Genomic DNA, 24,070 nt, shown 5'->3' on the forward strand with positions numbered 1-24,070 from the left:
AAAGCCCTTTATACAAAATAAAACCAAATGATCTCTTATAATGGAAAGAGAAGGCCAAACAAGACTATCTCATTTCTATAAATGGTGAACTGGACTGGTCCTAAGATTGTTGAATCTTTACAAAATCTTGAAAATTACCCATGGTCCACTTGACATATCACAATCAAATTAAAAGCTGTAAGATACTCAAAATTACAGGATTGTGCAAAAAACACTCACTGTTACAAAAATAAATCTTTTGCACTACCCGTGAGTCTGAAGCTACAGAGAGCAGAACGTTTGTGGCTCAGAGGATGGTAGTTCAGAGGGTCCAAACAGAAGCACTTCCGATTGACCTTAAGATTGACCCCATGGAAACACGCTCGGACAACTCAGACTGCTTGCAGCAGGGCAGGTGAACTGATATTGGTGGCAGTAGAAGGAAAAACATTTTGGACAATTATTATTTGCTCTTTTCCAGTATCCATAACCTGTAAAGTTTAGGCCCTATAATTATAGTTTTTCCACTATACTTTACAAACAAGACTATTCAGGATATACCCATAAGTGTCGTCCTGTCTTGGACAGTAAACATAATTTCCTCAATTTTAAGCTACATCAACAAAAAGTACATCCTCATTTACAGTCAGCAAGGCTCTTTAACGTCTCCTCCTTATCATCACAAAAAAACAACAACCATATGCCGGCTGAAAAGACAAACTGGCAAAACCAGAATTGACTGGGTTCATGGGGAATGTGGTTTTATCATGAGAATCAGGCTACCAGTACAGCATGTGTCATTAGACTACAACTTATACATAAGAAAATTCTGCACATCTTCTTTGCATTGAAAAACAACAAGAAAAATGCGCTTTCAGTCTTTTTTCAGACCCACAGATTTCTCTCCCTCAGCACAGTTTAGTTTGTCGTCATATTGTATGGATGTATTCCGTTGATGTTTATGGTGATGTTATTGTATAAAGTTATTGTGTAGTGTCTCATCTTCCTTCTTTTCCTTTTGATTTCCATGATTCAAAGCAGCATTTTAGCTCAGTCAGAGTAATTGGCCTCATCTTTCTCAGTGTACTTGTGATGTATACAACATTTTAAGATGGAAAGAAACAACAAACACATTCTATAAACCAAATAATTATTAAAAAAAAAAAAAAAAAAAAAAAAAAAAAAAAATCCAAACTCCTGTCGTGACTGTAAAATGCTGCAGTTTAAAGATCAGTTCACTTCAGCCCACCACCGAGTACTGTGGCTGCCCACTGCTCATCCAAGAGTCTGTGTGTGTGTGTGTGTGTGTGTGTGTGTGTGTGTGTGTGTGTGTGTGTGTGTGTGTGTGTGTGTGTGTGTGTGTGTGTGTGTGTGTGTGTGTGTGTGTGTGTGTGTGTGTGTGTGTGTGTGTGTGTGTGTGTGTGTGTTAGACCAGAACGGTGTATTATGATCATACACCGTTCACTGACCAAAAGAAAACACTGGGGATTTCCTCCCATTACCACCATCTCTTTTAATACTTCTTCATTCTCCATCTTCTTGTCTGTCTCTCCTTTCCTACATGTTGTCTGCTTTTGTCTCCTCTGTGTTCTGACTTTCTTTATGTGTACGTGTGTCTGGTTATATGAATGTGTGTGTGCATCGATGTATGTGTTTGAACATGCCTGTGTTCCTGTGTGTACGTTTGGGCATACCTCTGTGTCTGTGCATATGTGAGTGTGTGTGTGTGTGTGTGTGTGTGTGTGTGTGTGTGTGTGTGTGTGTGTGTGTGTGTGTGTGTGTGTGTGTGTGTGTGTGTGTGTGTGTGTGTGTGTGTGTGTGTGTGTGTGTGTGTGTGTGTGTGTGTGTGTGTGTGAATGTGTGTGTGTGTGTGTGTGTGTGTGTGTGTGTGTGTGTGTGTGTGTGTGTGTGTGTGTGTGTGTGTGTGTGTGTGTGTGTGTGTGTGTGTGTGTGTGTGTGTGTGTGTGTGTGTGTGTGTGTGTGTGTGTGTGTGTGTGTGTGTGTGTGTGTGTGTGTGTGTGTGTGTGTGTGTGTGTGTGTGTGTGTGTGTGTGTGTGTGTGTGTGTGTGTGTGTGTGTGTGTGTGTGTGTGTGTGCGTGTGTGAATGTGTGTGTGTGCGTGCGTGTGTGTGTGTGTGTGTGTGTGTGTGTGTGTGTGTGCGTGTGTGTGTGTGTGTGTGTGTGTGTGTGTGTGTGTGTGTGTGTGTGTGTGTGTGTGTGTGTGTGTGTGTGTGTGTGTGTGTGTGTGTGTGTTTCTTCCCTCTGGCCAGGTGAGAAGGTCATGCAGGATGATGAGTTCACCTGTGACCTTTTCCGCTTCCTGCAGCTGCTCTGTGAAGGACACAACTCAGGTGTGTTTGTGTTCTCTGTTTCTAATTTGATCAAAGAATGAGGCTGAGCATCTGTAGCTTTTGATACATTTTCTAATCATTTTGTAGAAACCTTTTTAGGTGTTTACCAGTCAGATTGTAATTAGATTGCATCATGTTCTCATGCTGTTAAAGTTAAAGAAAACTCACACTGCTGCAAGTGTTTTTTTCACCATTTCAGTCCCTCCAGGAAATCGCGATCTTGCAGTCGTAATAATTAACACCAATTCAAGCAATCTCCTCAATATTTGTGGGAGCTTGCAATTTTCTTAAATTTCCGAGATTTCTCCACAAAAACTGTCATCAACAGAAGCTCTGCTGGAAGTTTTAAAAGTATTAAAGTATTAACAGCATAAATTACATCTTTTCAAACAAAACTCTCTTCATTAACAAATGAACTCCCCATTCTCTTCTCTTCACCAAAACAATTGTGCGCGGAACACTCACTTAAAACTGCAAATTACATCGACATGTTTGAGAAAATCTGTCGCAAAATCAAACATTTTTGATCGCAACAATCCCAAAAATACTCCACAAAATCTTGGAGGCACTGATATATTACATGTCTGAATGAACCCACTGATGAATGACGTACTTTGAGGATTTCCACCTCTGAAAGTCTGAGGCGTAACATGTTATGTTTGAACACATTTTACGCAGTATTTTGCTCTTTTCAGACTTCCAGAACTACTTGAGAACACAAACGGGGAACAATACGACCGTCAACGTCATTATCTCTACTGTTGACTACCTCCTCAGAGTTCAGGTTAGCTTCCTCGGCTCGCTACTGCTGGTTCACTAAGGACTTATTTTCCATATAATCAAACAGTCCTCATACAGTATTGACTGAAATCATATTTGACACCAATTATGTTCAATTAAATTGAATATTTTACTAATTGTCTGTAATGTACAGTTAATTAGGCAATATTACACGATTCAGCATGTAATATTGCGCAAGAGCCTCGGTCCTGACTGCCTCACTCATGCCAATAATCACGTGAAAGCTCGTATAATATTGTGATTATACAACAAGTTACCATCTAAGATGTGTAATCAAAAGGTATTCATATTGTGGGGAAATTCACTCTCAAAGTATACAACTTTTTGTTCGTGCAATCTCCGTTTCCATGGCAACACACAGGGTATGACTCTTGCCCTCCTGCTTCACTTCCCTCCAGGAGTCTATTAGTGATTTCTACTGGTATTATTCTGGGAAAGACGTGATTGACGAGCAGGGACAGAGGAATTTCTCAAAGGCAATACATGTGGCCAAGCAGGTTTTCAATACACTCACAGAGTACATCCAGGTAAGAGAACGTACTGCTCAAATCACTCCCATACAAAATGAGCTAAAACATTTATTCCTTAAAACATTTTTAAAGTTAGTAAAAAATGACTGCATTGTTTACATCAGTCACATTTTGTGTATTCATTGAGATTTTTTCCATGTAGTGACACTGCAGCCTTAATCAGATGCTGCAATTAAATACAATTGTCTTGTTTATCATATTACCTCCAGGCAGCATTTCACAGCACGTGTACAGTCACGGTAATAATGATAAAGACATATTGTGGTGAAACTGAGAATAAATGATCTGTAAGAATAATAAAATAATGCTTACAAGATATATGTTTTTTTCCGGTGGACAATTTAAAAGCGACAGGGACATTCATTTCCATATATATTATTCATAATCTTTAGAGGATGTATCTGTGAAATATGCTCAGATACAATATATAAATCTAGGACATGCTGCTGTTTTAAAATGGACCTGATAGTGAAGGTATTGTTGTTTCAGGGTCCGTGCACTGGCAACCAGCAGAGTTTGGCCCACAGTCGGCTGTGGGACGCTGTGGTTGGTTTTCTACATGTCTTCGCTCATATGCAGATGAAACTGTCTCAGGTGAGTCCAGATCACAAAATGTGGGACGTCTGTGATTTGATGTGTCATCTCACATTTTTCTGTGGAAGTTCTAAAGTCGTAGGACCGTCATTAAAAAGGAGGATATGACAATCTTTTTTCATGAATTTATAGTGGCAGCCCTTCATTATGGTAAATAGATCAGATTTATTGATGAAGCCCTTTTCAAAGAACATTTCCCGAAGTGTTATACAATGACGATATGATAGGCCAGTTTAGTTGGATGATCTAATAATGAAATATAAAGTATTCTAAAGTAGGCCTGTAAGATATGAGGAGGCTCCATGGTTTGCAGTAATAAAGATGATATGACTTGCAATAAATATTTGAATGTGCATATTAGCTATACAGTTCATATGTCTTTCTGCTTTAATAGATGCACTGCTAACATACAGTAGATCCCAAACATTGAAGAGCCTACACCCACTGAACAAAGAACCCGAACCAATACCCAACTAATTACACAGAACATGAATGGCATGGGCCCATTTATCCAATGATTTTCCATATTCATTGCATTTCAGGCAGTTTTCTGCAATGTGTTTTTGTCACATGATCGTATCGCAATGACTATGGAAATATATTGGTCAACACTATTCCGTCAGAAACAGCAGACACACAGTTCAGAAGGCTGGTTAGCCCAACTGAGACTGCAGGTGTACGGTATATGGACACAACAATTCAGAGATGTACTTTGGGGCCGCTGTCATTCTATCATGTTTATGTTTGACAATGTTCATTTTTGACAAGAAATGATCTGAAAGATCTTCTTGAGCGTAAATATCTGGGAAATTCTTTAAACACATTTTTCCTTCCTTCTTTTTTTCACCTCAGGACTCCAGTCAGATTGAGTTATTGAAGGAACTGATGGATCTGCAGAAAGATATGGTGGTCATGCTGCTGTCTATGCTGGAGGGTAGGTTCGCTTTCATGAGCACACCTGTATCAAATATTAAAGCTGGAGTAGCATACCGCTGATAATCTTGAGATCCCGCTCAGAGGTTAGCGGGGTTTGCTAAGTGTGATTCTAGAAGAAGCACTTTGAGTGAATGCATAAACTAGCTGGTTCTGCAACATGAATCGTTCAGATCACGACTCGTTCAGTTGACTGTGTCAGCAAACACACTGCATCGTTTTAAGACAGCCACTCCCTCAGTGAGCTCTGAGAAACGAGTCAAGCACTGCAAACACCTTGACCAATACTTTGTCTTCTGTGGATGGTTGCAAATCTACTTTGTTGTGTTTTCAAGTATATTCCTAAGTACCAAATGTGCTGTCTTCTTGTTCCAGGTAACGTGGTGAACGGAACTATCGGGAAGCAGATGGTGGACATGTTGGTGGAGTCCTCCAACAATGTGGAAATGATCCTCAAGTTCTTCGACATGTTCCTCAAACTGAAAGACCTGACCTCCTCAGACGCCTTCAAGGAGTATGACCCTGATGGAAAAGGCAAGGCTCATCATATTTGTCATTGAGGAATCATAAGGATTTGAATTGACCATTTGAATATAAAAAGACTTCCTTGACGAGAGCTGCTGATTATTTATTGCTTTGTGAATGAACTAATAGGTGTCATCTCCAAGCGGGACTTCCATAAAGCCATGGAGAGCCACAAACACTACACACAGTCTGAGACCGAGTTCCTGCTCTCCTGTGCAGAGACTGATGAGAACGAACTGATGGACTATGAAGAGTTTGTGGAACGCTTTCATGAGCCAGCCAAGGTATATTGTAGCTAGATAGATACATAGATAAATAAATAATGGTTATAGATCTTTAACAGTATAACAGGGACCTTAAACTGATTTGTCCTTTACCTTGTGTAGTTATTCCTTTTAGTTATATTTTCCAATTGTTTGCTTTGTCTACTCAGTTTCTGGATTTTTGTTTATCACTCACCCTTATTTCATACTTGAAGCGGCGCAGCACAGATTCATGTGCATTGACATTTTGGTTTATTTAATCCCGTTTACAGAAATAAGATTTTTTTCAATGCAACCTTCAGATTCAGTTAATTGTGTAAAGAATTAAACTGACTCTTGTCCATTAAATTGGATGTGAATCAGGCAGTTGGTGTGCATCATGAGGCAGCAGTTAACTACAAATGAATTGCAATGACATTATGCATAAACGGGTAACAGCTCAAAAGCTTTTTCACTTACTCATCTGGTATAGTAATCTAAGACCACAGAGTGTGACACTGCGTTTATTATTCACAAAAGGTTCAGTGCAATTTACGCACAGCAGCTGAGGTCATTTAATTAATGATTGAAAAGTAAATTATTCACACTCAAAGCTACCGATGCACTTTATTTTTTAACTCCCAACATCAGTGACATTTGGAGCAAAGTGCTGTTTATCAGTGTTGTAAATAAATGAATCGCATCGGGAGCTTCAAGTGTGAATAATTTACTTCTCTCTTCGACATCATTCCAGCACCTGATTTCAATATATTGGATGATTGTTTTATAAGATGCAGATTGTTGTCTTACATCATTGAACCGCATACTGGGCAGCGCTTCTCATAATATCAGGGGAAGAGTTATTTATAATATTAGTTACCTCTTCCCAAGTCAATTTAACATCATCAGTCTGTGGAGGCCAACTCGCAGTACCAACCAGGTCTTACAGCTAACTCCATATGTGGACATATTTCTGTATAGGAAATTGTAGTTGCACTGAGCAGTGTGTACAGTGTTTTATTCAAAGTAATCACTGAACTGTGATTTCAAAGGACATTGGCTTCAATGTGGCGGTTTTGCTGACCAACCTGTCGGAGCACATGCCTCATGACACCCGGCTGCAGACCTTCCTGGAGCTGGCAGAGAGCGTCCTCAACTACTTCCAGCCTTACCTGGGCCGTATCGAAATCATGGGAAGTGCGAAGCGCATCGAGAGGGTCTACTTTGAGATCAGCGAGTCCAGTCGGACTCAGTGGGAGAAACCTCAGGTAAGGATGTGTAACATTTGGACTTTGTTCAAGAGACAAGAAATCCCAAATTTCATCCCAACTCTTTTACTTTCTACCAAGGTCAAAGAATCTAAGCGTCAGTTCATCTTCGACGTGGTGAACGAAGGAGGGGAGAAGGAAAAGATGGAGTTGTTTGTGAATTTCTGTGAGGACACCATCTTTGAAATGCAGCTGGCGGCAAAGATGTCTGATGCTGGCGAGCGCTCGGCGGTGAAGGAGGAGAGCGAGAGGGAAAAACCCGATGAGGAGAACCCAGACATGGGCTTCTTCTCTGTCACCACCGTCCACATGGCTCTGCTTGCTCTCCGATACAATGTCATGCTGTTGCTAAAGGTGAGAGCACTCACAGCACCGACCGGCACTGACAGTCCACAAAAAGTGTGTTTTATATATATATATATTTGAAAGGAGTAATTTAATTTCTCTTATTCACAAAAATATTTTGAAGACTTTGTAGATACTGCTTTGGTTCCTATTTGATGTCGTTGCACACCTGAATTTTGGCAGTTTATCCTGTTCCTCCTGGCCGATCCTAACAATTGTGTTCAGATTGGACCGAAACCATCGGTGACCTGCTAGCTTCAGGTCTCTCTGCTGATGTTCTGGTGGTACTAAGTGAGGGCTTTGGCTGGGCCACAGTGAAGCGGTCTGAGACGTGTCCTGAAGCCCCTCCCGCATCCTGGCTGGATGCATTGGGTCGTTGTTGAGCTGGAAGGGGCTCAACTATTGGCTCAGTCTCAGGTTGCTGCTGTCCACAGCAGGTTCTCTCTGTATTTTGATATATTCATCCTTCCTTCAGTTCTGACGTGTCTCTGTGTCCCTGCCACTGGGAAGCAGCCTAATAGTGTGATGCTACTGCCACCATGATTCACTAGTGTTAGCAGGTAATGAGCAGGGCCTGTGGCATGGCAGACGTAGTACCAGGAGTTCTGCCCAATTTTGAAGAATGAAGTGTAAATTCATGTGTTTATATAGTGCTGGTTAAGCAAACTAGATAGATGTATGAATCCGTTAGTTACATTTTATTTCACCCAGTGCAGAGCCAGGCTGACTAGTTTCCCTTCTTCCAGTCTTTCAGGATGTCCTGAGTCCAGTTGTGAACATGAAATCTTTTTTTACCTCACTCTCATATTTCAAATGTTCAGACGGCCCCTCTACTAAATCCTGAATTTTTACTTTTTTAAATTCTAAATGCAACAGAACACTCAGAAATACACTGTCAACAGGTGTGTTTGGACCTTTTTCTTAATAATTCTATAAACTAACTGATGACGCCTGGTGTTTGAGGAGCAGCTTTGGGTCAAAGGTTCACCAGTTTGATTCCATCATCCAGCAAAGAAAAGAAACTGTGAGCGAGTGGAGAGAATGAGCGGAGCTTTCTCCTCCATCACAGCTGAAGTGCCCAGTGCTCCAGCAGGTGTGTGTGTGTGTGTGTGTGTGTGTGTGTGTGTGTGTGTGTGTGTGTGTGTGTGTGTGTGTGTGTGTGTGTGTGTGTGTGTGTGTGTGTGTGTGTGTGTGTGTGTGTGTGTGTGTGTGTGTGTGTGTGTGTGTGTGTGTGTGAGATGTCAAGTCATTGATTGTTTAAATGCAGGGGTCACATTCCTGTGTAACATAATTGCAAAAAAAGTGAATCGTTTTATTTTAATATGATCCAAGATTGTGCAGATGTAAAATGTCATGAGGCTGCAATGGATTCAATTTGTTCTGTGACGTCTTTATTTCCAGTGCTGCCAGCAATTAAAAGAAAAACACTCATGCAGCAGCCTCACAGTAAATCGTTCACTGAGTTGAAGAACTCTTGTCTCTGTGTTTTTTAAAGGGCTCTCAGTCATTAGTGATTGTGTTTTTTTTTTTTACAGCACTGCCGTTACAATAATTACTCTTTATGCAGAAAAAAGTGTCCAGTGATCGGCGGTCTGGATGTTCGTCTGCTACGTCTTATTTGGGGAAACATGACTGTCGGTATATCTGAACAGTTGACCTGCAGCTCTCCTCTGTTTCCAGGTGCTGTCCATGAAGAGCTTGAAGAAGCAGATGAAGAGGATAAAGAACATGACAGTGAAGGACATGGTGACCACCCTGGTCTCCTTCTACTGGTCCGTGCTGCTGGGCCTCCTCCATGTGGCGTTCAGTGTCGCTCGGGGATTTTGCAGAATCTTCTACAACACCTTCATGGGAGGAAACCTGGTGGAGGGGGCCAAGACCATAAAGGTTATTATACATAATTTTAGAAGGAAAGAACAGTGTGTCCACAGTTCATCATACAATCTAGAGACAGCAGGTTTCTTCATACTTAAACTGCACTAATCAACAGGTGTCGGAGCTGCTGGCCAACATGCCCGACCCCACCCAGGACGAGGTGCGGGGTGAAGGAGAGGACCGAGAGAAGAGACCGTCGGTGAAGGAGGACCTGTCGGACCTGGCAGTGAACACCAGTGAGACCGAACTGCTGTCGGACATCTTCGGTCTGGACTTAAGAAGGGAGGGGGGGCAGTACAAGATCACCCCCCATAACCCTAACGCCAGCCTGACAGAGCTCCTCAACTCCCCCGTTCCCTCCCCGACGCCGCTTTCGGCCCCCCAACCGGAGCTCAGACGGAGGCATCAGGTGAGTTTTCTTTAATGACATTTTCATCCCTCATTCCTCCTTTTTTTCCTTTATTACCAAAGTTGTAGCTTCATGTTCCTCAATGGCACACTTGAAAAACCTAAAGACCATGTGAATTAGCATCCTTCTGCACTGAAGCCAGCATCAAATAACATAACTATAATTACAAGGCATTTTGGGCCAAGTTTGTATTGTGTTAATGATGAAAGTTGTAGAAAGGTGGTTTGGCTACCATCCCACAATCACCATACAGCCCAGCACTGTTCCTGAGAGCTTCATGGGTAACTTTCACAACAATTATTGTTGAAATAATATATTCTGATGGGCTAACCATCATTAAAACAGAAAACTCTTTGGGATTCAGTGAGAATTTTTTTTTAAATATTATGCTAATGCTTCTTTAGGACTGTGTGAGTGCAGTTTTATTAGATGTGTTTGGCCAATTTATGATTCAAATGTTGCATTTGGTGCACCATAAGTTATATGTTATATTTTTTCTAAATGATTCCTGCCCACTTCAAACCAGTGGGAAGAGCAAACAGGAAAAAAAGAAGATAAAGAAATCTTACATATTAAAGTTGGAGTAGGATCCTGTCAGTTGCAGCTGTCTGATTAAGAAAATAGCGTTTTAAAGAGTCCTTAAGCAGTGAGGCTACCAGGACTAAAATACACTCACCCACAAATGATCATGTTTATCTAACGGTGTTTTCTGTTTCAGTCGAAGAGCTCTTCCTCCGAGGAGAAGGAGGCAACGCCAGAGACTGAATGTGAAACAGAGAAAACACCTGAGTACGTACACATTTTGTTATGTGACCTTACTGCTGGGATGCTGTTATGAAAGACCATTAAACCATTCGTACAGAAGAGTTAATGAAGTTAATGAACTTGGTGTGATGTAAATACTAAATACAGAAAAATACAGAATGACGGAGTGATTTATTGAAAAGCTACACAGCAGACTTTCTGTCTACCTAGCATTAATGTTTAAACTATTCCAGCCAAATCTCAACAGGCCCTGTCTGTGTATCAAGGAGTACGGATCTCTTTCTGAACAGAGTGTAACGCACTACCCCATTAGAAACCTTCAGTCTAGCCATGATGTGAGAAAGTCCCTTTTTGATCAGGCACCTGATCTCGACCTCACTGAACATTTATGGAGCCCTTCAAATCCCAAGATGCTCTTCGGGACAGACTGTCTGATCATGCCGGGATAATATGGGTTATCATGTTGTCAATAAAGCAAAAGGAGGAGCAATCAAATGAAGATGTTTTGAAATTCATGGAAACAAAATTTAGATTCAACTTTTCACTCAAACTGTTTGTTGGGAATTTTTTTTTAAATTATAAATTTCAAATGAATGTAAAATAGTTTCTTCTCGATTTATAGACCCCACTAGAAATAAAATATGCACTCATCTCATGCTGGCTTTGGCTCATAAAACATTCTAAGAATCAGTGCTGTGACAGGCTTTAAAAAGCAGCGTGATGTTTGTAGTGCGTAACAAATGTTTGTCCGTTCACATCTGGAAAGACGGTGAAACAGCAGTGCAGTGTTATCTCTGTGTAAGTGTGACAGCTTTGTGCTTTCAGAAGTGTACATGTAGAGAAACAAGAGAAACAACAGAAGAACGAGAAAATGAAGCCAAAAGTGAGAAAGCATCGCACGTCCAAGTCTGATGAACCGGACCTGCAGGAGTCAGCCTTCCTGAAGAAGATCATCGCCTACCAGAGGAAGCTGCTGGTACGGGTGACAGTCGGACATTTTCTTTCAGCTATCATAGAGTTAAACAAACACTAGTTACATCCAGTGAAAAGAGGAGTGCTCTCATATCAATGCTGTGATGTAACCGGGTGGGGAGATCTCAGTCTGTGACACAGAAACACATTAATAGCTCATTTTTCTGTCGCACCTGCAGAACTACTTTGCCAGGAACTTCTACAACATGCGGATGCTTGCGCTGTTTGTTGCCTTCGCGATCAACTTCATCCTCCTCTTCTACAAGGTAACGGCATAGCAAGGATGGTATCATCATTAGTTACACATAGTTTTTATAGAAAACGCCTTGCATTACCTGCTCAGCAGCAGACAGACGCAGTTCGATACGAGCTGGTGAAGAGACAGATATTTTTCTCAGGAGTTTGTTGAGAACAAACTTTTCTATATAAATAAACATATAAACGAATGTCCGTTACATTCAAGCCACTAAATGAATTATATATATATATATATATATATATATATATACTGTATATATTTACCACTTAGCATATAAGTATATATATATAAGAATAGAAAAAACTGTATATATATACTGTATATATACAGTTTTTTCTATTCTATTCTTTTTTTTTCAATTTTTACAGCTGTGTATATATATCTATAAATATAGAAAAATAGAAAAATATGTGTACAAATAGAAAAAAAAATAGAATAGAAAAAACTGTTTAAAAAATGTGTTGCTGTGTAATAAAAACTAAGTTAAAAAAAAACCCACAAAAAACAAGCTTTATAAATGTGATCACTTTCTAATCACATCCAGGTTTTCAACCTACGTCCATTCGCTCTGTTGTTGGTCAAATAAAAGAACAAACCAAAGAAACGTTGGACATTCAAAGTTTTATAAAGGCAGCATGTTTTATTATAAAATAACAATACTAATAATAATATTGCTATGCTTGTATTAAATCCTGAATCCCATGAACTTGTTCTTGGTTCCATCATCAGGGTGTCAACATGTTGAATGTCACCTTGTTTTATTTCGAACACGGCTATCTTAAATTGTGCCCACCAGGTTTCTACTTCCTCATCTGTGGTGGAGGGACGGGAGGTGGTGCACACCAGCAGCCCAGCAGACAGCAGCGTCCAGTGGGATCCACTGGGGGGGGAGACGATGGAGGCCAAGGAGGAGGTGATGGAGAGGACCGGGGAGTCCCTGAAGCCCGTCACGGTCCGGTTTGTCCTGGAGGAGAGCAGCGGATACATGGAGCCCATGTTACGCATCCTCGCCGTCCTGCACACCATCATCTCCTTCTTCTGCATCATCGGATACTACTGTCTCAAGGCAGGACACTGACTGTTGTCACGTAGAAAAACTATGTCTATTCTGTGATGAACAACCTTGAAGTCTGTCATTTAATCTATTTAATCTGGATTTTTATCAAAATATTCTGAGCTGTTTCCAATATTTTTAGTCAAAGAGTTTGAAATTCTTTAAATTAAAATATAAATCCTGTGTGTGTGTGTGTGTGTGTGTGTGTGTGTGTGTGTGTGTGTGTGTGTGTGTGTGTGTGTGTGTGTGTGTGTGTGTGTGTGTGTGTGTGTGTGTGTGTGTGTGTGTGTTGTTTCTGTAGGTCCCCCTGGTGATCTTTAAGCGTGAGAAGGAGGTAGCCAGGAAGCTGGAGTTTGACGGCCTTTACATCACAGAACAACCGTCTGAGGACGACATCAAAGGACAGTGGGACCGACTGGTCATCAACACACAGTGAGTGTGTCTGCATGAGTGTGTGTGTTGATCAGAGGTGGACAGCTGGTGCAGTCTAAGATCTGCCTCCTGGTAGAAGAACCTGTTGCAGTGAACCAGTGTTGAGGATGGAGAGGAGTCTCATTCATGTTGCTGCACCAGTGACTCCTACTGGTTGGACAGACCAACTGCATGATGATGGAGCATGAACCTCCCTCATGTTGCAAATATAATTTGATCTCGTGCTTCCTGTTGTGATTCTCAACAGATATATTTTTATAATAATGAACATTAGATGATGTTAGTCACAAGTCTTTTGTTGTGCGACTTTCAGATCTTTCCCCAACAACTACTGGGATAAGTTCGTAAAGAGAAAGGTAGGTGTTAGTGTTTATGGAGACGTCATAATCCCCAGCAAGAAATGAATCATCATATCTGTCTTAATCAGTCACATTATTCATCAAGTCATGTTGAGCTGACGGCAGGTTTGAGTCTTAGCTTCAATTTAGGCTGTGGGAGACATGATAATTAACTGGTTTTATTCAAATTTATTTGGGTCGAGACTATAGGAGTTGTAGGATTCAGACTAGTGTTTACAGCATCATTTGACACATGGATGGATAAATTTTACTGACTTTACACTGACACACAGTCTGTGTTTCCATTGTTGTCTCTCTTCTGAACTCTTTCAACATTTTCTGTTTTTCAGACTTTGTAGTGAGTACATTTCAAATGCAATACAATTATGAATTTAAATGAAATGAAAGTACTTTAATTTGAGTATTTTAATTTTAATTTTGAATGAACAGTGTGGGATATGCAGTAGTTCAATCAGATGACTTGGGTTGTGATTTGATGTTGGATGGATGGATAGTAAGATAGATGGACAGATGGATTGATGTAAACCTACTCACATTAAAGACTTCAATGCACTATCCACTATTTTATTCCATATTTTTGTGTCAACCAAGGCTCAGAACCACATTTACTTTCTGTAGTGCTACACTGAAGATAAATCAGGCCAAACCTTCTGTTAACTGAACCCGGCCTCAATGAAATATACTTCCTCATGGCTCCAGTAAGACACACTGATGAACTGTCAGTAAAACATTAAACACACTGGTTGTACTGCAGCTCCGTGTGTTAAAGTCTGCTGCTGCTGAAAAGGATTTAATACCTTGTTGTCATCGATCCCTTCATACCTCAAATTTAATAAAAAAAAATTGTTTTAAAAACATAGCAATTTGCAGAGGTTGTGTCACTCAAAAGTGTTTCCTCAAGATGTGCTGGTCGTTCTCAGGTGATGGATAAATATGGAGAGTTTTATGGCCATGACCGCATCAGTGAGCTGCTGGGAATGGACAAGGCTGCACTGGACTTCAGCGATGCCCACAAAAAGAGAAAGCCCCGCAAAGACAGCTCCCTGGCTGCTGTGTGAGTACTGAGTGACTGTGTGTGTGTGTGTGTGTGTGTGTGTGTGTGTGTGTGTGTGTGTGTGTGTGTGTGTGTGTGTGTGTGTGTGTGTGTGTGTGTGTGTGTGTGTGTGTGTGTGTGTGTGTGTGTGTGTGTGTGTGTGTGTGAGAGAGAGAGAGAGAGAGAGAGAGAGAGAGAGAGAGAGAGAGAGAGACAGCGAGAGAGAGACAGAGACAGAGAGACAGAGAGAGGACATTTAATGTAAAGGAAGTTCTTCCACTATATTTCACCCAGTGAACCAATAACTGAACAGACACCCAGATTTCTGCTCAGCCATTCTTTTTCATTTTCTTTACATGAGAACATATTAACTGTAATGTGTTCCTCCATTAAGGATGCATATCCAGTCGAAAAGCAACAAGTGTTCACATAAAATATAAAGCTGACTATTTAAACTTTCAGCTTTGGCTGACTAATTCATGATTGCACAGTATTCAATTAACTTCACAATCTTTTATCCAGACATGGAACTCGTTAATTATTCTTCATATGTGTTAACTGCACACATGAAGAAGACCCAGCCTCCTCTTCCTCCTCTGTTAACAGGCTGAACTCCGTTGATGTCAAGTACCAGATCTGGAAACTGGGGGTTGTATTCACAGACAATGTAAGTATTCACAAGCACAAACCACTCGGCAGCTACAGTATGTCGAGTGCCAACGTGGGAATTCCCTGCAGAATTTTCTAAAATGAGTTTCCAATTTTCTTATTCTCATATTTAGCTGATTTTAGTGAACCACTCTTATTTCTTTTATACACTGTTTAATTTGTTTTTATGGTTATTGTGTTGTTGAGGCTTGTTTGAATTCACGGGTTGTTTTGTTTTGTTTTAGTGGCTTATGTTATGTGAAGCACTTTGTAACTCAAGTTTTGAAAAGTACTCTAGAAATAAAGTTTATTATTGTTATTATTTGAATTTTAACACGATCATAGTAAGATTTTCAGCGTTTTCCGTCAAACTCTGAACTTCTAGTTTTCCCATTTAGCTGATATGGGTTATACTAGCACTTCATAAAGATGCATGATGCTCACACAGAGTGAAATAATGAATTTCCAAACTCCATGTTTTTGGAATTTCTGATATTCTTTTACCATCACATCATATGGTAATAGTAAGTATTGATAATGGATGTATTTATAAAATTAAGTAATATGTAATTCTGGGATAATTTAAAGGAAGGTCACATTTTTCATGTCTGTCTTAAATAGTGGAGTGATAGACGAGTACCCATGTAAACACTGAAACAGGTTTTGCTTTCTGTAATCATTCCTCTTGTTCATACATATCCCAACATGCTTCCAATGCCAGAGATCAGGGACAAAAGCTGCAGTCTTTGTTCTGCGGAAAAACGTATTCAAAAGCTAAATTTAGGCAGTTCGTTCATTCATGTGGGTCACATCCAAAAGTGTTTTTAGTACCCCAGACAGTGTTTCCTTATTCAGCTGTTAATCGACAGTAACCAGACTGTTTAGAAAGCTGGATGTAGTGAGGTGTGACGTCACCCGGCGGTTTCCACTGGAGCCGGTCTGAAGCAGCTTCTGATCGATACAATCTTTTCTGCTTGCAGCCAAAACCATTAAAATAAAACCCCTTGGAAACACGCCCCACCACCACAGACCGAAACCAATCAGTCTACACGTGGGCTAATGTTAGCTGCTTTTAGCTAAAATGTGCCAATGTTGCAGGTATTGCAAACAAGTGAACTTACTGAAATATTCAATGAAATACTGTAACCAACGCAGTAAACACAATGTGTCTGCAAGAACAACTCTAATTATTCTTCAACAGAAGCTCCTAAAGTCAGAGGCAGGAGGCGTTCAGGAGCCAGAAGAGCAGCAGATATTAAAGCCTTATAAAGCCTCAAATCTTATTCACAAATAACTTATTTCCAAAATCACCACCAGCACTTTCATTAGAGCGTTTAAACCCACAATGACTTGGTGGAATTTTTTTTTACTACATTGATACTTTTTCAGTGGGAGACAGCTGGAGTCGGCATCTAGTGGCCATTGGCGGCATTGCATCATACAGCGTGTCAGGCGCTGACTTCAGCCAAAAGCCGTGGCAGTTGCTTGCTTGATAATAACATCCAAAGCTTCATTTGTCTAATTCAGACGCCAGAACCTCATGTTAACTTTCTGCTGAACTTTCGGTGTTGATATCGGCGCCTGACTCATGTTAAGATAGAAAAAATAATAAGGTGAATGTGTACTCCAAAAAAATCTACTACCTGGACAGCTGTCACTTTAAAACCTTCCATGGTGAACTGTACAGTGCTCAGCTCACTGGTCAACATAGTCTCTAGTTTTATAGAAATTGTATCCTGCTGCATAAGTTTTCCTGAAATGTGTCTCCCTGCAGTCCTTCCTGTATCTGGCCTGGTATATGACCATGTCCATCCTGGGTCACTACAACAACTTCTTCTTTGCTGCCCATCTGCTGGACATCGCTATGGGTTTTAAGACGCTGCGTACCATCCTCTCCTCAGTCACACACAATGGAAAACAGGTAAACAACTACTGTATCTGACTTACAGGGACACGGCTTCAAACCAATGCAAATACAGACGTCCAGGGCAGATCCGGGCACAGTGGCCTTTTGGTGCAGTGCAAGTGGCTTTTTTCTGCGCTTGTGCTGATTTGTGAACCCAGCTGCGCCGAGATAGATGAACGGTGCAATAAGAGGTGTGTCGGTAACGATGCGACCGTCCACTGCAAGTTTGGTGTCAATTTTGAGGTGATGTTGCACCTCCACCAGCTCAAACCAGCTCTAAGTTCAGTGCCGAAGGCTTTTTTAGATGCTTCAGTGGGCAGAGCACACATAAACAGATCGATCCAAAATCTCAGACAGGTTTGGTGGATGTCTTACGAATTTAATCCTACTAACATAAATAATTGAAACTATATTTTTTTTATAATGCAACCCTCCAATTCAGTTACTCATATAAGAAATTCACTCTCACTATCACTAATTTAAATGAATTATTTCACACATTTTTAACAGTATCCACAGAATATAACAATCTGCATTGAAACTGAATGCTATTATTTATTTAAATGCTGAGAAAAACCAGCAGTTCAGTAAAATGTAATTTCATAAAGTGGAGGAAAAAACTTGCATGCATGTATAACAGACACAGAAATGGCTTAAAACAAACAAACACTCTAACTAAGTCACTTATAACCTAAATGGAACATCTCTGCAGAAATGTTAATGAAATGTCCTCGAGGACCAACCAGCCTTGTGTGGTCTCTCGTCCTCCAGCTGGTGTTGACCGTCGGCCTGTTGGCGGTGGTGGTGTACCTCTACACAGTCGTGGCCTTCAACTTCTTCAGAAAGTTCTACAACAAGAGTGAAGATGGAGAACTGCCAGACATGAAGTGTGACGACATGCTGACAGTGAGTATGAGAGCTGCGTTGCTCACAGCACTGCAGGGAAGAGAATATCGTTCTCATCATGAGACTTTTAATTATGTCGAGTAGCATAAACAGAACAATAGCATAATTGTAATGTAATTGATACATGTGGGAAAAGGAGATCATCTTAGAGAGATAATATCATGGAACAGACTGTGACTAGATGAACGGGTGTTGGTGGGTTATTGTGTTTTCAGCTTTATTGTCAAGATAAAGCAGGTGTGACTCCACAGTGGGATCAGATCAGAACAGCCAGACCACATTGGCTCCTACTGTGATTGCTGTAAATTTAATCTATACAATGGGACCACATTCTGTAGAAAAAAAAATCCTCCTGGCAAGGAGAAAGGTCACCGAACTCTGCCTCTTCCTGCTAACTCAAGCAAGCCCAACAAAAGCTACAGGAAGTAGCAGTAACGTTGGCACAGCAGTGGAAAAGAAATCCTGATAAGATCATAGTTGGACTTGTTGTTCTTCAGTCTCTTGTGTCTGGGAAGTGGCTCACTGTTGTTCTGCCTATTAGTGTCAGTAAAGCCTGTCTCATTGAAACCAGAAAGTATCCCGTGCAGCCTTTCTGGAAGAGGGTCCAGCTCCATTTATGGACAGAGAGTCATGGGTCAAAGCTCTCAGTCTTGACAGCGTTCACCCTCGGGCTCTGTTTGCACTCCAGCTGAGCTGCTCTAAGATTACATGGTCTTTTTTTTATCCGTTTCTTTTCAAGGCATCTGTTAAGCTTTTCAGGAATAGCAACAGTACATTAACAAAGATGAATTTGATGCTGCTAACCTGGGGCCGTTAAGATGATGCAGGCTGTTTTTGGGGTATCTGGCTTCAAGAAGCCAAAGCCAGCACTGGTGATCCTGGATGATGGGATTTGGAATAGAAAAAAATGGAAATAAGAGGCCAGTTTCATGACACCATAGCAGTTTAACTATGCAGCAGAAACTATCATTGTTAGTCAGCCCGGTTATAAGTGAACCAGCTTTGTGATGCAGAAATGTGAACTTTGAGATGGCTGCAAATTCACTACGTGATGATGCAGCCATGAAACACTGATAGCAGGTCTATGATGAATTTTTGATGCAGAACCCTTTCCATTTACACAAAATGTTGTGTCTTCAATGCATTGATGCATCACAGTCACAGTCAGGTAGGAAACAGTCATGTCTCTTACAAGTCCATTATGTAGGAGCATGTGTCTGTTGCAGAAGGAGGATACAGGAAGAGACAGAATGAAGTGCAGCTATGATGGAGCTGCCAAGCCATCTGAAAGAAATACTATATAAGGGCTCTCCAGTGTGTGTTTTCTGAGGGTGGAAGGAGGCCTTCTGTCACCCGGAAATTTCAGGACACACACTCTCTAATCCCCTATAGTCAGCCACCCATAGCATTCCATAGAGCACTTCTATTTCCTATTAAGGGGTCGGAGGGTGGCAGCTCGGCCTCTTCTCCAGTACTAGAAGGTGACAGGGGCTTAGTGGGATGGAGGGATGCACTGGTGGAGGGCCATTGCCCTGGAGATGTCCCCCCCCCTTTTTAATGGATAAATCCCTTAGAATAACACTCACAACAGGAGGATATGATCTGAGCTGATCTCTCCTTTTCTGTTCACATTTTCTTAGCCTCCCTCTTTCTCTCTCTCTTTTCCTGTCTTCTGCCCTCTCTCTCCTCCTCTTCTTCTCTGTCCCTCTTTCTGATTGACTGTCCACTTATAACCACAGACTCACTGAGGATTTCTGTGCCAGTTGCTCAGGTTTTGTTGGTCAGACTACAGATGTTCAGTGTTAATGTCGATGTACTGGGACATACACTATATGACTCACTCAAACCTCACAGCAGAAATCTAGTTTAAGTCAATACCCCTTTTCCAAACCAACCACGAACACTTACATACCAATATTCAGTATTAACTATATATTTCTGCTCATAATTCTTTCTAAAAGTAATTCAATTGTAATTATACAGTCCAAAATCCCAAATTAGCTTCAAGAAGCTTCGCAACCTATAGAGCATACCTCTCTATATATTAGACCCGTCCTTCTAAATATATTATCATCATTGGCTTGCTACAATAGTCCCATTTTGTTTGTCCCTGATTTTTAAATATTACTGTCATTTATGGCAAAAAGACAGTTTATAAAAGTAATTTTTAATATTTCTGAGATGCTGCAGTAAATTTAGTTGCTGTCATCTGTAGTCATGACGATTTCCATTTCAAGTCCAGCACGTTCGATTTTCTCTCTGTCTTTCTCCCCGTCTTTGTGTGTGTGTCTGTGTGTGTGTCTGTGTCTGTGTGTGTGTGTGTCTGTGTGTGTGTCTGTGTCTGTGTGTGTGTGTGTCTGTGTGTGTGTCAGTGCTACATGTTCCACATGTATGTCGGCGTGCGAGCAGGTGGAGGGATTGGTGACCAGATCGAGGATCCGGCAGGAGACGAGTACGAGATCTATCGAATCATCTTTGACATCACCTTCTTCTTCTTTGTCATTGTAATTCTCCTGGCCATCATCCAGGGTGAGGGATCCAACACACACACACACACACACACACACACACACACACACACACACACACACACACACACACACACACACACACACACACACACACACACACACACTGCAGGCTGGTCAGTTTAACCTCCACACCCTCTGTGCTCTGATATTCTAGGATTGATCATTGATGCGTTTGGAGAGCTGAGGGACCAGCAGGAACAAGTGAAAGAAGACATGGAGGTGAAAAGACGCACGCACACCAATTCAAACAATGCAGTATTATACGACACGAGTGACAGGTATCATGTAAACATGTACGGAAATCCACTGCAGCAAATACTGTAGGCCCCTCAAATCTCTGCAAATTTACCCAATTTTCATGATATCCAGATGAAAGCAGCGATCCAACACCCAACAGGGGTCGCAGATGAAGACTGGCATGTAAAACTTGTGTGTCATCACTGTCACTTAACTCTCTTGTGTTTCTCTTGCAGACCAAATGTTTTATTTGTGGAATAGGTAACGACTACTTTGACACAGTGCCACATGGCTTTGAAATCTCTCTCTCTCTCTCTCTCTCTCTCTCTCTCTCTCTCTCTCTCTCTCTCTCTCTCTCTCTCTCTCTCTCTCTCTCTCTCTCTCTCTCTCTCTCTCTCTCTCTCTCTCTCTCTCTCTCTCTCTCTCTCTCGCACACGCTACAGGAGCACAACTTAGCCAACTACCTGTGAGTACATCTGGAGTGTGTGTGTGTGTGTGTGTGTGTGTGTGTGTGTGTGTGTGTGTGTGTGTGTGTGTGTGTGTGTGTGTGTGTGTGTGTGTGTGTGTGTGTGTGTGTGTGTGTGTGTGTGTGTGTGTGTGTGTGTGTGTGTGTGTGTGTGTGTGTGTGTGTGTTCTTGTACCTCTAACATGGAGACAAACAGTATCTTATAAGCGGGACGTGGAGTCTTCAATTTCCTAAAATTGAGGCATTTTTCTCTCCAGATTTTTGCACCCAACAAAACCAATATCAAGTGACAAATTCAGATTGGTGTGTGATTGTGCATGTGGGGTGTATGTGTGATAATACTGTCAGTTAATATGTTTCTCTAATAAATATATGTGTGTGTTTCAGATTCTTTGTGATGTATCTCATCAACAAAGATGAAACAGAGCACACAGGCCAGGTAAACCTGCTCCTCTCCCTTCACTCTCAGTATACTGTTTATATATGGCTGTGTTACTGTGGTTAGAACAGCTCAGCTTCAAACTCCCCAATGCTTTCTTATCCTTGTTTTTTTCTGCTGCCATTGTTAAAGCCTCAGTATGCTTCAAGGGTTTCGACAGATCCTCTAAGAGAATTTAAAATCTTAATTTAATATTTGAATCAAGAAGGTGGGTTTTGTGTTCTGCATTGGATTCCTGCTCAGATATTGGACATTTACGACATTAGGGAAACATTTTAAAATCCAAGTTTGAAATGTCCCATTGCCCCCAACACCAAATGTAGACAAACAACATGGCTGACCACAAGAAACCCACAGCATAAATATTTGTACTGTCAGCAAAGGATGAATGATATATAGGAGTCTTGTCATACAAAGTATATTACACACGATCGCCCACTAAGTACCACAATTGTTATGTTTCAGATCTTTTATGTCTTTTAAACATTAAAGAAACAGACTTTCCAAAAAAAGGCCTTGAGCCTCAAACGATAAGTCTGATCGACAGGAAACTTCGTATGATAACAGGAAATAATGTGCTAATGCTTTCCATGAAATATTCAATTCAATTGTATTTATATAGCGCCAAATCACAACACAGGTTATTTCATGGCACTTAACACATTAAAAAGGAACGTTTTGAGTCTAATCCGCTAGAGAGGGTTTCTGCCCCTCCAACACAAACTGGGAGCTGGTTCCACAGGGGAGGAGCCTGAACACTGAAGCTCCGCCTCCCATTCTACTTCTGTAAAATGGAGGAACCACAAGTAGACCAGCGTACTGAGAGAGAAGTGCTCTGCTAGGATTAGGTAGGTAGGTAGGTATATACTTTATTAATCCCCAAGGGGAATTTTTTTTTAATGATTATATGGTTCTATAAGGATTATATGGTTCTATAAGATCTCTAAGATATGATGGAGCCTGGTCATGTAGAGCTTTGTAAGTCATCAAGAGAATTTTAAATTCTATTCTTGATTTCACAGGAAGCCAGTGAAGAGAAGATAAAACTGGAGAAATATGATCTCTCTTGATAAATCCCGTCAGTACTCTTGCTGCAGCATTTTGGATCAGCTGCAGGTTTTTAATGAGTAATTTGGACATCCTAACAACAAGGAATTACAATAATCTAGTCTAGAAGTAACAAACGCAGGAATGAGTTTTTCTGCGTCACGCTGAGGAAGGATTTTCCTGATTTTATTAATATTACGTAGATGAAAGAAGGCAGTTCTGGAGATTTGCTTTATCTGGTGTCTAAAGGACAAATCCTCATCAAAGATGACTCCAAGGTTCCTCACTGTTTTGCTGGAGGCCAAGACAACGTCATCTAGAGTAACTAAGTGATTACAGAAAGAGTTTCTGAGGTGTTTAGGACCAAGTACAAGAACTTCTGTTTTGTCTGATATTTAGAAGCAGGAAGTTTTTGGTCATCCAGGCCTTTATGTCTTTTAGACAGGCTTCAAGTTTTACAAATTGATTAGTTTATATCTGGTTTTATAGAAAGATATAGCTGAGTGTCATCTGCATAACAATGGAAGTTGATGCAGTGCTTCCTGATGACATCTCCTAATGGAAGCATGTACAAAGTAAAAAGTATTGGGCCTAACACTGAGCCTTGTGGAACTCCATAACTAACTCTTGTTTGTCTGGAAGACTCATTGTTGACATGGACAAACTGGAATCTATCTGATAAGTAGGATTTGAACCAGTCTAATGCAGTTCCTTTAATCCTCGTAACGTCTTCTAATCTCTGTAATAAGATCGTATGATCAATCGTATCAAAAGCAGCACTGAGGTCCAGAAGAACAAGTGGAGAGACAAGTCCATTATCTGAGGCTAATAAAAGGTCGTTAGTAACTTTCACCAGAGCTGTTTCTGTGCTATGATGAACAATAAAGACTGAAAATATTCAAACAGATCATTCCTTTGTAAATAATCAAAAAGTTGATTTGCAACAACTTTTTCAAGGATTTTAGAAATAAACATCAGGTTGGAAATTGGTCTGTAGTTTCCTAAAACAGCTGATCAAGAGTCGGCTTTTTAAGTAAAGGTTTAATTACAGCCACTTTAAAAGCCTGCGGTACATAGCCGGTTACAATAGATAGGTTGGTCTGATCTAATATGGAAGCATTAATTAAAGGGAAGACTTCCTTAAAAAGTTTAGTTGGGATGAGAT

General features: G+C 40.8%; 1 protein-coding gene across 1 annotated transcript in view; it reads left to right on the forward strand.

The window, feature by feature from the left end:
- Window positions 1-24,070, forward strand: part of ryr2a (ryanodine receptor 2a (cardiac)) — a 180,097-nt gene that overhangs the window by 148,516 nt on the left and 7,511 nt on the right. Inside the window, exons 90-115 of the mRNA XM_069708820.1 lie at window positions 2,249-2,329; window positions 3,025-3,113; window positions 3,529-3,657; window positions 4,150-4,249; window positions 5,102-5,188; window positions 5,563-5,721; window positions 5,842-5,996; window positions 7,007-7,222; window positions 7,304-7,576; window positions 9,248-9,454; window positions 9,558-9,851; window positions 10,570-10,640; window positions 11,442-11,592; window positions 11,768-11,854; window positions 12,644-12,913; window positions 13,203-13,333; window positions 13,647-13,689; window positions 14,613-14,746; window positions 15,332-15,392; window positions 17,148-17,294; window positions 18,051-18,185; window positions 20,558-20,714; window positions 20,871-20,935; window positions 21,190-21,258; window positions 21,388-21,419; window positions 21,807-21,858. Of these exons, the coding sequence (XP_069564921.1) occupies window positions 2,249-2,329; window positions 3,025-3,113; window positions 3,529-3,657; window positions 4,150-4,249; window positions 5,102-5,188; window positions 5,563-5,721; window positions 5,842-5,996; window positions 7,007-7,222; window positions 7,304-7,576; window positions 9,248-9,454; window positions 9,558-9,851; window positions 10,570-10,640; window positions 11,442-11,592; window positions 11,768-11,854; window positions 12,644-12,913; window positions 13,203-13,333; window positions 13,647-13,689; window positions 14,613-14,746; window positions 15,332-15,392; window positions 17,148-17,294; window positions 18,051-18,185; window positions 20,558-20,714; window positions 20,871-20,935; window positions 21,190-21,258; window positions 21,388-21,419; window positions 21,807-21,858 (3,395 nt within the window). The remainder of the gene's footprint in view (window positions 1-2,248; window positions 2,330-3,024; window positions 3,114-3,528; window positions 3,658-4,149; window positions 4,250-5,101; window positions 5,189-5,562; window positions 5,722-5,841; window positions 5,997-7,006; window positions 7,223-7,303; window positions 7,577-9,247; window positions 9,455-9,557; window positions 9,852-10,569; window positions 10,641-11,441; window positions 11,593-11,767; window positions 11,855-12,643; window positions 12,914-13,202; window positions 13,334-13,646; window positions 13,690-14,612; window positions 14,747-15,331; window positions 15,393-17,147; window positions 17,295-18,050; window positions 18,186-20,557; window positions 20,715-20,870; window positions 20,936-21,189; window positions 21,259-21,387; window positions 21,420-21,806; window positions 21,859-24,070) is intronic.

This window comes from Brachyistius frenatus, unplaced genomic scaffold (assembly GCF_029030835.1).
Source record: "Brachyistius frenatus isolate BFR_SWC_R1_liver_20210118 unplaced genomic scaffold, ASM2903083v1 Contig_78, whole genome shotgun sequence".
Classification (NCBI taxonomy): Eukaryota; Metazoa; Chordata; class Actinopteri; family Embiotocidae; genus Brachyistius; species Brachyistius frenatus.